Consider the following 15,703-nt stretch of genomic DNA (forward strand, 5'->3'; position numbering starts at 1 on the left):
ATGGTGAAAAAGGCAAAATGAAAGCCCTGGACAGTCTGCACCAGCACGCAGGAGTATCTCTCCCCTGTAACCACCTTCTCTGTACTTGTTGATGCGTTGCTGTGGCTCACATCGGCCCGGCTCTCAGAAGGGGGGACCACAACCGTTTCAAACACACGTTTTGGGGCACACTTGCCCAGAACTAAAGTAACTTCACTGTGTGGGTTTAGTCCCCGGTGTGGGGTGCGTGTGCTGAGGGTAGCACCCTCCTAACGCTGCTGTGTGCCATGTAGAGAGGGGAAGGCGCTGTACAGTCCCCCTGCCGAGGAGCAGAGCTCAGCTTTGTCGGCACGGAGCGCCCCGGCGGGTCAGAGGAGCTGCGGGAGCAGCAGATGTGTTCCCTGGTGGATGCGATCTGTTTTCCTCTCCCGTATTAGAGGCTCTAAAAATAGCGTGTCTGTCAGGATGGAGTCCTGCAGGGCCGGGCCTGCCCTGGCGTGGGCGAGCATGGGTGGTGGTTCAGGTCCTTCCAGCCCTGCGTTCTGTGAGTCTGAGGGGGCGGGCGCTGCAGCCGTGCGGCTGTGCCGAGGGTGAGGAGCCCTGCGGCGCCCGAGGCTCTCCCAGCCACGGGGAAGCTCTTGGTTCGTAGCAGGATCAAAGCCACCTCCTTCCTCCGGCAGGGCAGGAGGGAGGCAGCTGCCGGCCCCGCTGGGCTCTGCTGGGGCCGCTGGTGTGCAGCAGGAGCGAAGCCACCCTGGCACGTAGCGTTCCTCCCCTCTCAGTGGTAGCGGGGTGCAGGAGGCAGGGCTGGGGAAAGGCAGAGCCGCAAACGGAGCCCGCGGCTGGCGCATGGAGGTGGGCACACACCGCAGTGCCCGAGGGGAAAGCCCGCCCCTGCTGTTTCCTCAAAGAGCATCTCCTCAAAGCGCATCTCCCCTCTCCGGGTCTCCCTCGAGCAGGTACCTCCTGGTGCCCGCTGCCAGCGCTGAGTCGGAGGCATGTGAGAATTGTACATTTCATGGAATCTGACTCGTTTGTGTTGGAAGGGCCCTTAAGGCTCCTCCAGCCCCAACACCTGCCACGGGCAGGGACCTCTTCCACTGGAGCAGCTTGCTCCAAGCCCCTGTGTCCAACCTGGCCTTGAGCACTGCCAGGGATGGGGCAGCCACAGCTTCTCTGGGCACCCTGTGCCAGCGCCTCAGCACCCTCACAGGGAAGAGCTTCTGCCTAAGAGCTCAGCTCAGTCTCCCCTCGGGCAGGTTCAAGCCATTCCCCTTGTCCCGTCCCTACAGGCCCTTGTCCCAAGCCCCTCTCCAGGTTTCCTGTAGACCCTTTAGGCACTGGAGCTGCTCTAAGGTCTCCTTACACTTGTGCTGTTCCATGTGCTGGGATGATGGAGCAACTGCTGCGCTGACCACGTCTGAGTTTTAGTTGGGGTTTTCTGAGCTCTGGTTGCTCCTTTAGAGGTTCTGAAGACAAAACCCAAATGTGAGCTCTTCAGCGCAGGGCTGTTGCTTCATTCAGTAGTGCACAAGGGCACTGCCAACCGCCAGTCCACCAGTGCAAGGGCAGGAGCGTGCTCACGTGTGTGACTGAGGTCCCGGTGCGGTGTGGGGTGTGCTGGGGCTGTGCTGTGCACTAGTGCCGAGGGGCAGCCTCCATCGTGCGCTCACTGCTTGGAGCGGGGCCGTGGCATTCCCAGCTGCCGCCTCTTGCGTCACGGCCTGATCTGGGGAGCGTGATTAAAACATGGCATATCCCAGTAATGTGTTCTGTACACAGTGTTCCTGCTCCCCTGATTCATGCGCTGGCCCATCTCGGTAAACTGAAATCCTTAAAACCAGACTGACGCGCAGTACCGTGCTGTTTAACCTGAACTCTCCACATTTGTATTAAGAGCATTTTTTTCTGCTCCACTTCTGACAAGTTCTTGAGACAAACACTGCTGGAGGAGCAGCCGTTGTTCTGTTTCTGCAGGGCACTCTGTAGATGATCCTTGGGGCTGGGCTTGTGCTCGAGGAGGTGGAATTCCTCTTGGAGCCTGGCTGCAGGGGCTCTGTGAGTTCCTGACCTGCCCCGCTTCACAGCACCTCCTGAATGGCATCACAGACCATGTATTGTGATGTTGTGTATAACACAGTCAGCTTCATAATTAATGTCTGCCCTTTAGCTTATTTTTTGGGGCCTCTAAATTCCTTACGAAGGTAGAATTCCTAATGATGCTCATGTTAACGTTGTGTAGAGACTGATGGATGTGTTTCCTTACAGCTGGCTGGCTGAGAGCAGTGTGGGTTGTCCTTTGCTTTTCTCCTTCAAAGCTAATGAAAGCTTTCCTTTCTGCAGGGAAGTTGTTTGGGGTTTTCTGGCCGGGATTCCATAATCCCTGCTCAGGCAGCTCAACGTGAGCCGGGCACCGCTCATGGTGCGGGATCGCACCCAGTGCAGCTCACACTGACCACGCTGCTGAGAGTCCTTGCCTGGGAGCATCTGGTGCTGTGAGGGGCCAGGGGAGGCTCCTCTGCTGATCTTCCTCTGGCATCACCAAGACAAGGTTGGCTTTTCCGTGTGGTGGCTCTGCAGAAAGCTGCAAATCACCTCTGTGGATCGTTGGGCCATGGATTGAAGATGTACTTGTTAGGGAAACATACATGCAAAGGAGAAAAAACTGAAACCCCACTCTGGAGCAAGTTGAAATGAACTTCTAGTATCTCCCTCAGTGCTTTACTGCTGGAATAGGATGTAAACAGCTTTTGCATGGTCTCCTCTGCTATCAGATACTTACATTAGATCACCACAGGTTTCTTTTAGTGTCATGAAATGCATCTTGGCATCCCCATGCCTCACTTGGCAGCCAGTTGGCAGCCACTCTTAGGGCTATGGTATTTGGGCTTGGAAGATGGCACTGCTGATCTCATAGGGTGTGTTGGAGCCAGCGCTCTGACAGCCTGCACCTCACGGGTGTGTTAGTCCTGGAATTGGTTCTAGGAAAACCTTGGACTTTCATCCCTGGCAGGGCAGTGCCCGGTCAGAAGGTTTAGCTCATAAATGTGGGTTTCTTCTTGAGGAAAGAGCATGTATTGCTCAGAGCGGTTGATAGGCGCTGCTGTACAGCAGTGCTTGGAGCTCATGCGCTTTAGCTCCCGAGCTTTAGTTCACGAAAGTGCCTGTTTACAAAGTGAGCATCTACTGTCCACCCCCCGCCCCCCCAAACACATTCTACCTTATTCATTTAAGACAATGTTTTATCCCAGCCTCCTACTCTGCACAGATACTCCTCCCTCCTACACAGATACTCCTGGAGTATCTGTGAAAAGGGCTGCCCCTGCCACAGCCAACGGGATTAACTGAACATGTCAGGTATTTTCACACCTCCATAAAGCCCAGCCTGCAGAAAGAACTGTTCTGAACCTCGGCTTTCGTGGCTGCTTTCACTGCTGTGTCTGAGGCCTCATGAGTTCTGCAACTGGAAACTGCCTGAGTTTTTAACTATGTGTCAACTTGGATATAGGAAAACTTAAATGATGTGCTAGCAGCAGCAGCTACAGGGCAGATACACAACTCTCAACACGTCTCACTCTCACTTGGCTCGGAGAGCCAAATTCCTTATCACGCTCTTGGTGGCTGACAGGGATGTTCTCTCTTCCATCAATCCACGTGTAAGTTCTCTCGCTTACCTTGCTGGGCAGATCTCCGCTTGCTTTGCTCCTTGGAGGTCAGTAGAGGCTTCTTGCAGTGGGCAGATCCAGGGTCCAACCCGTGATGACCAATTGCTCACAACTTGATTGTGTGGCAAGTCGGTGTCCATCTCCTGCCATGGGAGACGTGACGCAGGACAGCGTCGCTCCTGTCTGGAGCAGGGCTTTGCAGAAACACCCTTAAAAGGCTGGGATGAACGAACGCGTTTCGGTTTCGCTGTTGGTGGGTGTGGAGGGATTCCTGTTCAGGTGATTTTTCAAAGTTCATCAGCTCCCAGGTTTTCCATGTGGTGTCTGGGGGGGGGCACCCGGCTGTGGTGTGGATTTCAGTTCGGGAACTGCACCCAAAAAGCAAGTGTTTTCAGACCGTGTACATTCATACATGTACAGACCATGGACATTGCTGTTACAGGCAACATTATGCCCGTAGTCAACCCAGGAAGAGGGTTTCAAGATTAATTTAAAGCAAACAAAGGAACCCCACAAGATAGACTGTGGTGGTGGTGACTATTGCCAGAGCTTTATTCTGTCTAGCCATGTGCAGGAACAGATGAATTTTATTCTCTCTTTCAGCATAATGCCTGTTTCGTCCTGCCTTTCCAAGCTCGGGACGCAAGTCACTGGAAACTTGAGTGTATTAATGTGGTTAATCCCTGCTATTTGCTAACGACTGTAGATTTTGCAGTGCTGTTAATACTGGGTGTTGGATTAACTCTTGCCGTTAATACTCTTAGCGTGCTGGTTATTCAAATACCCAGAGCCTTTAATCTTCAAATACGATCATAGAGGTTACATTTGAAGCAGGTTGGGGGCTCACTAGGGTCAGGATAGTTGGGATTCATGGCTCTCTTTATTCAGGGTTATGCGTAACCCTGGTCTTGTTGCCATCAGATTTACTGCATTATTTTCTACAGAAACAGTTCTGGAAGTCTGCAAGTCTCATTGCTTTGTCTCAGTGTAATGTAATCCTTAAGAACCTGTTAGTTTACTAAAAATAGCTATGAAGGAATGTGTATCTTCAATTCATTGTAGCGTGGGAATCTTATAATTGAGAGCTGAGCTTCGTTAGAGTTGAGAGAAGTCTTTTTCTTCTGTTCCCTGGCGCTGGATCAGCTAAACCAGCAATAGACTTGGGACAGACAAAACACCCCCATCCCTGGCAGTGCTCAAGGCCAGGTTGGCCAGGGCTTGAAGCAACCTGCTCTAGTGGAAGGTGTCCCTGCCCGTGGCAGGGGTTGGAACTGGATGAGCTTTAGGATCCCTTGCAACACAAACGAGGCTGGGATTCTGTGATTCTAAGATACTAACACTCAACGTGTTTGAAATGAGTTGTTGAACTAGAGTCATGCTAAGTAATAGCAATATCCAGGTCATGGGCTTCTCCTAATCTGTGTGACTTTAAGGAGCGTGGATGGCACTGGTGGTGAGCCACAAGTTGAGTGAGGGGCAGGCTGGCAAGAAGGGCTATTCTGGGTTGTGCTGACCTTGTGCTGTGCCCACTCTGAAGCTGCATTGCTGCGATACAGTGGGTGCAGTTTTTATCTTTGTGCTTGGGAGTTACAAATGCTGTGTTACAAGTCTGTGTATTGTACGTGATTCCTGAGCCTTTTCCTGAGATTTAACTTGTTATGAATGACAGGTTGCCTGCAGTCACTGCCCTCTCTGCTTGTGGATGTATTGACCCATGCCCTGCACAAGAGTCCCCCCAGCATCCCCAGGGCTCATGTTGCTGACTTGGCTGTTCAGAAGTCAGTTTGTCAACACTTGTGTGAGGTTCTGTTTGATCTGTTTGCTTTAGGTTCTTCTCACAGCAGGCTGGGTTCAGTCATTGGGGTCTTCAGGGCTTTGGAGGCTCTTCTGCAGACAGGAGCCCTGTCAGCACACGCTGCTGGTACTTTTTAGGAGTTAAAGGCAGGTGGCTCTTTCCCAGTCCCCATCTTGTGGTGTTAGAGGCAAGACTGATTCTGGTTTTGGTGTTAACTGTCTGGTCTTGGTGTTAACTGTTTGTAGCGCGTATGGTTTTACATCCAGCTCCTTTGAAGAGGCAGGCACTTGATCATTGCTTCATCACTTTCAGTTCTATTACATCACTCCTGCTGTTTCCCTGTGATGCAGCCAGGCCAGTTAATTTGCTCTGTAACAGGTTTCCCTTTGCTGTGAGTTGTTTCAGGCTGCGTTTCCTGTGTTGAGGAGCGCATAATGGGTTTTGGCTGCCCCATCCCTGCCTGGGAAGGGCTGTTTCTTGGTGCCTCTCACAGTCCCGGTGCCGGCCGTTGCTGTTGCTCCTCAGGTGCACAGGGTGGTTGGCAGGCACCTTCGGCTCTCTGGAAACACAGACCTCCGGAACGGCTGGTGGATGCCTCGTGGGTTTCTGTCAGCTTGTGGTGGTGTTTGGCAGAAGCCAAGGCTCTGCGCTTTCCTGCTGCTGTTTCTGCTGGAGCTGGGTAATAAGTAGAAAACCAAGGGTAGCAGAGGCAGGGAAACAGCCTCTATTTCATAGCCCTTCTGGGTGTAGATTGAAGGGAGCAGATGAACAGGGCTCTGGGCGCTGCCTGGGGGTGCAGTGGCTTCAGCAGGGCCCTCGTGTTGCTCTGCAGCGCCAAGAAACCCCCAGAGCTTGGGACTGGGGGGTCCCTCTCGGGGCTCTTGCTCTGTTTGAGTCGGGCATACAGAAACGTTGCCTGGTTGTACCCTCAGCACAAGTGGGTGCGCAGAGCCCAGCACCAGCGCCCCTCGGTGTCCCCTGTGGAGCCCAGGGAGTGTTCCCGAAGCGAGTCAAGAATCTTTTAGCTCAGAAAATGAGCCTATTCTTTGCTAAAAATAAAGCTCGCCAAATAGAACGGGCTCTCTATAATTCATCCACTTTGCTCCATTTCCCTCTGAACAAAACTAAAGAGAAATTTTCTAGGCTGTTAATTTGGTTTCATTTTGTTCTCTTCTTTGTTCCTCCGGCCTGAAGGCCTCTTACCCTAAATATGGGTTTTTCCTTTTTTGCAAAGCTTTCTTCCCTCTCTGAACATATTTTTGCAACAGGCTTAAAGCTTTCTCTTGGCTGCGGGGTGTAATTTGGTAAGGAATGGAAACACTGGGGAGAAGAGAGGCTGCCTGTGTGTTCAGTTTGAAAAGATACTTGTTTTGGGGATGTTACTGACTCATGTGGCAGCCGTGTGTTCCCAGGACAACTATGTTTCCTTATAAGCCTGACCAGTACAGTAACCAGTGTGACATAAATAGACTTCATATGGAAACTTGGCATGAAAAGAGACGGTTTTAGTGGGATTTGGAATTCCGGGAAAATTACTTTTAATTGAAGGGAGCAGCGGGACGCGTGTGCTGTTATTTTAACATGGACCCCACGTGGCTCTGCAGTCTGGAAACAAGTAGTGCTTGTTTCGGGAGGAGGGCATCTATTTGTGGCTTTGTTGAGTCAAGATGTGTGCTGTTGGATGGGATGGTAGAATGGAACCAGACCTGTGCTCCTCAAGGCCCTGGGATAGTTCCTAAGAGCTCATCTCAGTCTCCCCTCGGGCAGGTTCAAGCCATTCCCCTTGGCCTGTCCCTACAGGCCCTTGTCCCAAGCCCCTCTCCAGGTTCCCTGCAGCCCCTTCAGGCACTGGAGCTGCTCTCAGGTCTCCCCTTCAGGAGCCTTCTCTTGTCCAGGCTGCCCCAGCCCAGCTCTCTCAGCCTGGCTCCAGAGCAGAGCTGCTCCAGCCCTCGCAGCAGCTCCGTGGCCTCCTCTGGACTGTTTCTGGACAAAGTTCTTCCCTGTGAGGGTGCTGAAGTGCCCAGAGAAGCTGTGGCTGCCCCATCCCTGGCAGTGCTCAAGGCCAGGTTGAACACAGGGGCTTGGAGCAAGCTGCTCCAGTGGAAGGGGTCCCTGCCCGTGGCAGGGGTTGGAAGGGACCTGAAAGCTCATCCAGTTCCAGCACAAACCGTCCTGCGGGTCTGTGGTTCTGACCCGTGCTGAGTGCAGCCCGAAGAACTTCCCAAGGTTCTGTGTGTGTGAGGTGCCCGGTGCCCATCTGCTCAGCTCACGTCTCATTTACACCAGAGTTGTAACAAAGCAGCACGGAACAGGCTCAGTGCCTGCCAGCACAGGGATGTGCGCAGGGGACCTGCGTGTGAGGGCAGGGTGGTGAAGGAAGAAGCCCTTGGTGCTCAGGAGAATGTGAACGGGTAGAAATTGGTTCATCGGTGAATGCTTATAAAGGGATTTAGCATTGACGAGGACAAAGAGAAGATTAATTCCAGTTACATTACGAAAAGAATGAGATAATTTAATGAAGGACAGAGTGTGGAGAGAAAGGATGGGAAGAAGGCCAAAGAGTCTGGAAGACATGAAATATAACGTGTCTATTCTTAGATGGAAAAATAAGAGGAAGATGAATTATTGTTCCACTTGGTTGTTATCTCCAGTCCTTCATAACTTAAAGTGATCTCGTTTATTGGGAGGCCACTGGGGAGGAGCTTGAGGCAGGGGCTGGGTTACAGGGGTTGACCAGAGTGGTAAAAACAGAAGGATGTGGTCCTGTTGTGGAGGCACCATGGGAGGAGGAGGAAGAGGAGGAGGCGGGGGGGGGGGGGGGGCACGGTGGCCAGGAGCGTGGCAGGGTTGGGTCCTGCAGAGCCAGCAAGGTGATGGTCACCCTGACCTGTGGGTGACGGGGGTCACAGCGACCGCAGGGGCTTAGCAGAACCTCAGCCCTGCGCAGAGGAGTCTGTTGGCAGCCCCAGCCACCTCATTAGCGCCTTGTCTCCCAAAATTACCTGCCAAGAGACTTGACTGGCATCTCCCGGTGCTGCTCCTGCTGCTCTGAGCTCTGCTTCTGTCACCACTTCTTCAAACCTTCCCGTGGTCTGTGGGATCCCAGAAGGAGTTTATGTGCAGGCAGGGAAGCTTCATTCTGCACCACTCAGATTTCACTGGGCCCCTGCCTCCTGGTGTCACCGCTTCAGAAGGCCTGGGTTGTGAGCTGCAATGATCCATTGACCCCTCGCTTCTCACCTGCGATAGAACAACCTGGACAGAAGCACCTTGTTTGAAACTGGCCCCTCGGAGCTGGGCACTGAGCTGCCGGCCCATGGCCGGTGCCTGGGGCTGACAATGGACAGGGCTCCTTGGTCCCATGCAGGCATCCCTCGCCCATGGGCGCTCCTGACTGCGCTGCCCTGGTGTCTGTGGTGTGCTGCTCAGATGAGGAGGCAGGAAGGAGGAAAGGTCCTGCAGCTCTGGGTGACTCAGTTCACCTCGTGCCTGGCTTAGCTCTGGAGTTATTTCTGTAACTGCCTCCCCCCAAGACGTTGTTCTCTGTGGCTGATCAATTTAAAGGGCTGTGCAGGCAGCCAGGCTGTGAAATGAAGTGAACCTCTGCTTACTGACCCCAGTTCACTTCTCTTTGAACGCTGGCCTATGCCAGTACAGTTAAAACACAGCGGCTGTCGGGAGGGGTTACATGGGCAGGGTATGGAGCTGTGCTGAGCTTTGTCCACAAGGAATTAGGTGTGGGCTGTCCAGGCCGCTGATGGAATGGATGGTGGCCTTTCATCCTCAGCTGGTGTTCTTGATGTACCTGGTGACGTTGTGCAGCAGCTCCATAGAAAACATCTGCTGTGGTTGCCAGGTAGTGACTGCTGGGATCCAAAGCAGGAGGAAAAGAAAGCCCCTTTAAAAACAAAACCAACCCCAAAGCACTGTTCCTCCACAAGAATCTATTTGCAGGCTGCTCCTGCTTTTTACAAATATGTGGGTTAGTAGATACCTTTATAGCTCAATGTGGCAACGGGAGTGCTGTTAGCAGCTTTTAGTTTAATCATTGCTTGTGGTTGAGAATGTGTTCCTGGTCTACCTTCAAAATGTAGGTGCTGTAGGTTTGTTTCATGTAGGTTTGAGATGCTGAATTTTCTAGGGAGCTCCAAGTCTTCTGTGAGTGTCCGTATCTCCTCCAGTGGAGGTACGGATCAGTACAGCGGTGTTCTCTGCACGTATCTGTTATCTGAGCGTCTCAAAGCTGTCATGGGGACATGTCAGTAGTGTTGCCCATCTTGTCCCAGGCTGGGTAGTAGAGGCAGAGCAAGCGTGTCATTGGCTTTTTGCTGTGACTCATCTTGCAGGGCCACAGGACAGAGAACGGTCCAGTGATCCCCACTACATCTCCAAGCGTAAGAGCTAGGGCCATCTGGGTTTGCACCCCTGTTCCCCAATTCCTGCTGCTGCAGTCTGAGTCCACATTGGTTGGCGTTCTGATGGTGTTGTATTGCTGTCAAGTCCAGCTATGTGCCCTTGGCACTTGCCGCAGGCAGTGTCCCAGGGCAGCAGGAGGACTGGGAGCCCAGGAAGCAAAATCCAGTAACCGCTCATCCCCTCTCGGGAGCGGAATCGCTGCTCCTCCTGGTAACAGGCCTTGGCTTCAGGTGCTGTGCTGGGAGGGGACTGGGACTCGTAGGAGAGTTGGGTCATGGCCTTGGGTCCCTGTGCTGTAAGGAGCACCCGCAGGCTGCTGGTCCAGGGCTGCTGTCGCTGCTTGGTTTGGGCTCCAGTTCTTCAGTATTTGATCTGATTGCTCAAACCCAGCCTCAAGGAGCTGGGTGCTGGAGGCCTGGAGCCCTCTTGTCAGCTTCCCTCTGATGTACGCGTGGTTTTCCTGTTCAACCTCACAATGTTTCCATTTAGTCATGTAGCAAATGGGGGAACTTCTACCACTTGCAGGAGTGTTTAAAAGCAAAAGCAAGGGTGTACTTCATTTTCTCCCCTGGGATTCCTCAAGTATAAATGACTTCACATATTCTGATCGGTAGCAGTTCTTTCTCCCTTAAAAAGCTGCAGCCAATGTACGTTATCGCCAGTGGCTGGTGCCACCCGTAGTCACAGCTTTGCACTGTGCTTGAACTGAAAAGCTCAAAACCTGCTCAATAAAAGTCTTATGCTTATGTTTAACATAGATTCTGTCTGAAACTGGTTGAGGCTCTCAGTGCAAAGCCCTGTGCTCGGGTGCGTTCCCCCAAGCCCAAGTTTGAATTCTTTGGGATCTCGTGTTCCTTGTCATTTAGCTCCTGTCTGTAAATAGAGGCTGAAGTGGGCTTTGTTTGTCTTCAGAGGTGTTCCAGAACTAACTGACTTCAGCCATTCTTAAAACACAGGCGGACTCCAGGACATCTTCCAACCGGTAGAAAAAAAACAGAGAAGTGAGGGGTGTGTGGGGTGGGGTTTGTGACATAAAATTGCCTGTTACTGAGTAAGGCCACGCTGTGTGTTCTGAACACGGATACACAGCCCTGCTCACGTCTGCTTGTGCCCAACACAGGATTTGCTTATTGCGTTTCTGTACCTACCAGAAAATGTTAATTTTGCAATCCCCAAGATCTTGTGTTATTCGTAATTTGAATCTGGCCTTTCAAAATCATGTTCCCGTTTCAGATGTTTTGTAGAGTGATAGAAAAACCCCAAACCCGTCAATCCTGTGCTGTCTCCATAACTCCACGTTAGAAGTCTCCTGTAAATCCTGGTTTGCTTGTTTTGTCGTTACTGCTTTATGAAAGCAACAGTCCTTACTGTTATTCAGTGGGTTTTGTTGGTATGTTCAGAATGAGTAGGAAATGAGTTAAGTTGCTAAATAAGCAGTTAATGGGATGTCATTTCGAGAGCGTCTATCACTGCCTGGCTGCCTTCAGTTTTGATCCATGTTGCAGCTTCCCTGTTGTGCCTGGGAGCTGGGCTGGGCAGGGGAGGGATGGGAGCCCTGGATGGTTTGTCCCAAACTGAAGCCAAATCTCAAGCCGAGTTCCATCCCAGCCGGCTTCAGGCATTGAGCAAGGAGCCACTGCTCAGGCTCACCCATCCCCTGCCTCTGCAGCAGCATCCATAGGAGATACTGAGAGAGCTCATCACTGGGACAGGGATTGTTCTAAGGAGTGAAAACATCACCTTTGTGACCGGTAACATCTGAATGCTGGAATCATCAAGGAGTGATCAGCAAAAGGGAGGTGGCAGAGAGCAAGGGGCAAACGTGGTGCTTTTTCCCCCTCAGCTGTCAAAAAGCTTCTGTAGACTTTGTAGGCTCAGGAGCTGCAGGACTTCAGTAGGTTTGTAGACAAAAATCTTACTTTTACTCTGCAAATCTGCGCAGCCACCTATGGGCAAATCTCCAAGCAACAAGAGTCAGTAGAAATGATTAAAGTTGTATGCAACTACTTGAAATTAACACACTTGATGGGAAATAGAGCAAAGCAGGAATTCCATGTCTGTGTATTTGCCACAGGCAGCTGATGTCACGACTGTTGCTAAAGGGAGGATGTTGAGGCATTGCTCTGGTTTTCAGTTCAGTACATTTTGCTGCCTCCCACAGATCCTGAATTTCCTGCTGCTGCTGAGAGAAAAGCCTGATTTGGGTTTTATTCCCCACTATGATGCAAAAATTGTCCAGAAGCAGTGTTGTTGAAGATGGAACTCAGCTAATGTTTCTCTTGTAGCTGTACATTTAACGTGTGCAGATCAGTTATCTCCTCCAGATCCGTATCCGGGGTGGGCTGTGTTTCTGAAAGGGCTGAACTTTGTACTTCATGTATTTTTGCTGCTTCAGTTTTCATAACTTCTGGGCTATCTGGAGATGCTTCTCCCACTTTATCCTTGACTCTGATATGCTTGAGCATCTCACAGAAGCATGATTGTTGCTCGGGTCCAAGTCATTAGAAGTAAATCCATGTAACTGGAAGCACAGATTGCAAGATGTTGTATCAGCAGGTCATGCAATGAACATGTACATCTAAGAGCACATGTTTCAATACATATCGAGCCTGTTGATTTAATTACTTGACAGTTGTGTATGTGTGTGAATGTTGTGAAGCCATGTACAAAATGTACCTTCTTAGAGAAAATCTGAGGAGAGGGGACCCAGAAACTAGAAGCAGAGCTTTGTCACTGGTGCTCACGGAGGAATATCCCAATGTCTGTGCTTTATTTTCTTTATTTGTGGAAAAAACTCCCCCCTTGAGTGCACTAAGGAAAGCCAGAATCCCAGCCTGGGTTGTGTTGGAAGGGAGCTTAAAGCTCCTCCAGTTCCAACTCCTGCCAGGGGCAGGGACACCTTCCGCTAGAGCAGCTTGCTCCAAGCCCTGTCCAGCCTGGCCTTGAACACTGCCAGGGATGGGATATTACTACAAAGTACTGTTTCCAGTATCGGGATATTATTATTCAAATACATTTCTCCTATTGTTAATGTTTTGGTTTTGTTTTGTTTTTCAGCCGGAAAATCTCCAGAAGAACTGGCTTCGGGAATTTTACCAGGTAAGATGAAGCTTTGTTTCCCATGAAGCTCTGTGCACACTTGTTTGTTGGCGTAACGAACAATGTCGAGATGTTTTGCTGTGTGAAGCTGAAGTCACGAACTAGTTTATAGTCAAACCCAGGAGCCTGGTGCAGCCTCTGACCTCTATTGCAATGATACAGAATACGGCAAGTTGAAGGATTTGCAGAAGCCTGAGATGCAGGAACCAGTCTCACGTTCTTCACTGTCTGTCAGCTTCACACATGATTCATCTGTTTGTTTTTCTTCATGCATCTTGATTGATTACTGCTGTAAGCACGTGATGTTCAAGCGCTGCTTGCTCAGTCAGTCCTGGTTTAAACCTTTTCCATATCTTCAGGGAAGACTCTTCCTGTGAATACAAACAAACAGAGGTCTTTTCTTGGTTTTGATTCCATTTGATTTAGGTCACTGCATATTTCTTTCCATCTTGTTACTTATTTCTGCATCTTTATCGGGGAGACTTGGGACATGTTCACTTGTTTACGAAACAGGGTCAGCGCTGTGGAAATGCTTCCAAATCGTTTGTGGAAAACAGGAAGAGGAGGGGAAAAATGAGCAGCAGCAGTAGTATCCTAGAGCAGGCACCAGAGCGTGTAACGGAACATGGGCTGTCTTTGGTGCAGTTAATATCGTGTATATGAATGTCTGAATAGGAAACAAATGATTCAGTGACACTCCCATGTGGCCATCAAGTGTGTGGTCGACCAGTGATGGCGGAGCTGGAGTAGACCTGACCCTTTTGCCGTGTCCACTGTCCCTGTGTGCCACTGCTGTCAGAGAAAGCTGCATTTAAAAGGAAAACCAGAATTAAGGAAGCAAAGGGTGGTGAGTCTGCTGGGGGTGACGGGCAGCGCTGGGTGCGCTGGGTGTGCTGGGAGGAACTGGGCTGTCCAGAAGCCTTGAACCCTTTTCCTCCCCGCAGCTGGCAGCAGGACGGCCGGTTCCGTGTGTTCACAGCGCAGTAGGAAGTGGAATAAAACTTGCTAAGAGCTCCTGGGAAGAGCTGCTCCGGCTGCTCCAGCAGCGCAGCCCCATCCCTGCAGCACCCAGCACACACAACAGCTCCACAGGCTGTACAGTTCAGGGGTTGAGTCCTGGCGGCTTTGTGCAAGGCCTCTGCAAAGCGCAGCTCACGAGGAGGGATGGAAAATGACTCTTCATGAACTGAAACCCAGGGAAACCGCAGACCACGAGTGTTTTCCGTCCTCCTGAGGAACCCAGCTTGCGCACGTCGCTGTGTCAGTGCAGCTCGCGAGGGCCAGGTCTTGTGCTACGCTCAGAACCACCTCCACAGAAAGCAAACGCAGTAGGATGTTTCTAGAGATTAACCGCAGGATGGAAAGGTGTCTCTGAGTGGACAACAAAGAGCAGATCAACGAAGGAGCGTTTTGGTGGCTTGTTTTGAAGTTCCAATAAATTAAAGTAGGATTTTAATGGTTGTGATGTGGAAATTCAAGTCACTTTTCTGCATTTTCATTGATGTAGATGCTGTATGCATTTCTGAGAATGCGGTAGCATGCGGAGGACTAAAAGAACATCCAAATGTCACATACTAAAATTTTTAAACCATTGATCTGCAGATATCCTACATTATTAACAGGAAAAATATGGAAAATCCGATGCTGTTAAATTAGTTTGTCCAAGAAATACAAACAGGGGAAAAATGTTTAAAACAATCTTTCAGGGCTGTTTTTAATGACAACTTACAGTGTGGCAGCCCATAAAGCTTTTGCTGACAGCACACTTGATGCAGCTGAGACATGTTGGTTTGTCTGATCTGGTTTCCTTGGATTCATTGATCTCTGCTCTTGTCCGCGTGGCACCTGCACTTTGGGCGACAGCTGACTTGGTGGTTTAGAATGGACTGAACTATCCAATACAGGGTGGCTTTGTACCGGTTCACTCTTACAGGCTGCTCTTCCCCCAAGAAAAAGTAAAGCAAAATGAAGGAGGAGTTCAGCTGAGCTCGGTTCCAGATATTTATAGGTACTGGTTTTTGGCGTGCTCCCCAGAGCTGGGGCTGGCGGGGCCTTTCCCAGGCATGTCATGTAGCCCTGGAACAGCGGCGGCCTTGAGGCAGTGCTGACAGCAGGCACCTAGGAGGAAAAAGCAGCCTGGGTCCCGGACACTTGCTTGTCTCCCATTGCTAAATTTATAGTGCAGCTTTTCCTGCTCCGTGCTCTGCTTTTTGCATTTGATCTGATGGGTGAATGCATGGTGTTCGTCTGGGGGCTTCATAACACTTTGCCGTGTGATATCAGCCATAGGTGCTGTGTTCTCATTACATGTAGATAAACAAGAAGGCTTGAAGCCAGCAAGCTTTTGCAAGCAGAGGTAGTAGAAAGTCAGCATCTCTGGTAGTGCTCTAGTAGTGAGGTACCTTAGGAATGAGAAAAGGCCTCTGAAAAATCCATCCCTCTGTCCCTGAATGCTCAACAAACTGATCAGATACATACCTGATTAAAACATGGGATCACCAAACACATCCACCACGTGACTGAGGAGCACCATGTTCCTTCTCCTGTGAATACAACATCAGCTTCAAAGTCAGTGTGTTTTACATCACCTGTGAAGCAGAAACAGGTATCAGCTCTACTCCCATGCTCCTCCTTTCTTCCCTGTTCTCTGTCCCCCTCCCAGAGGTAGTGCATGAAGAACACGTTTGCTCATGTGATGGCCACCTCAAAGGTGAGAACTAACCTGCCCAAGCTGCTGCCTCTGCCTTGG

At 50.7% G+C, this 15,703-nt stretch overlaps 1 protein-coding gene across 2 annotated transcripts in view; it reads left to right on the forward strand.

Moving 5' to 3' along the window:
- The window catches only part of INPP5A (inositol polyphosphate-5-phosphatase A), a 215,545-nt gene that overhangs the window by 37,408 nt on the left and 162,434 nt on the right, over positions 1-15,703 (forward strand). For both annotated transcript variants that reach the window (XM_065672509.1, XM_065672510.1), the window contains exon 2: positions 12,913-12,954. In XM_065672509.1, the coding sequence (XP_065528581.1) occupies positions 12,913-12,954 (42 nt within the window). The remainder of the gene's footprint in view (positions 1-12,912; positions 12,955-15,703) is intronic.

This window comes from Lathamus discolor, chromosome 3 (assembly GCF_037157495.1).
Source record: "Lathamus discolor isolate bLatDis1 chromosome 3, bLatDis1.hap1, whole genome shotgun sequence".
Classification (NCBI taxonomy): Eukaryota; Metazoa; Chordata; class Aves; order Psittaciformes; family Psittacidae; genus Lathamus; species Lathamus discolor.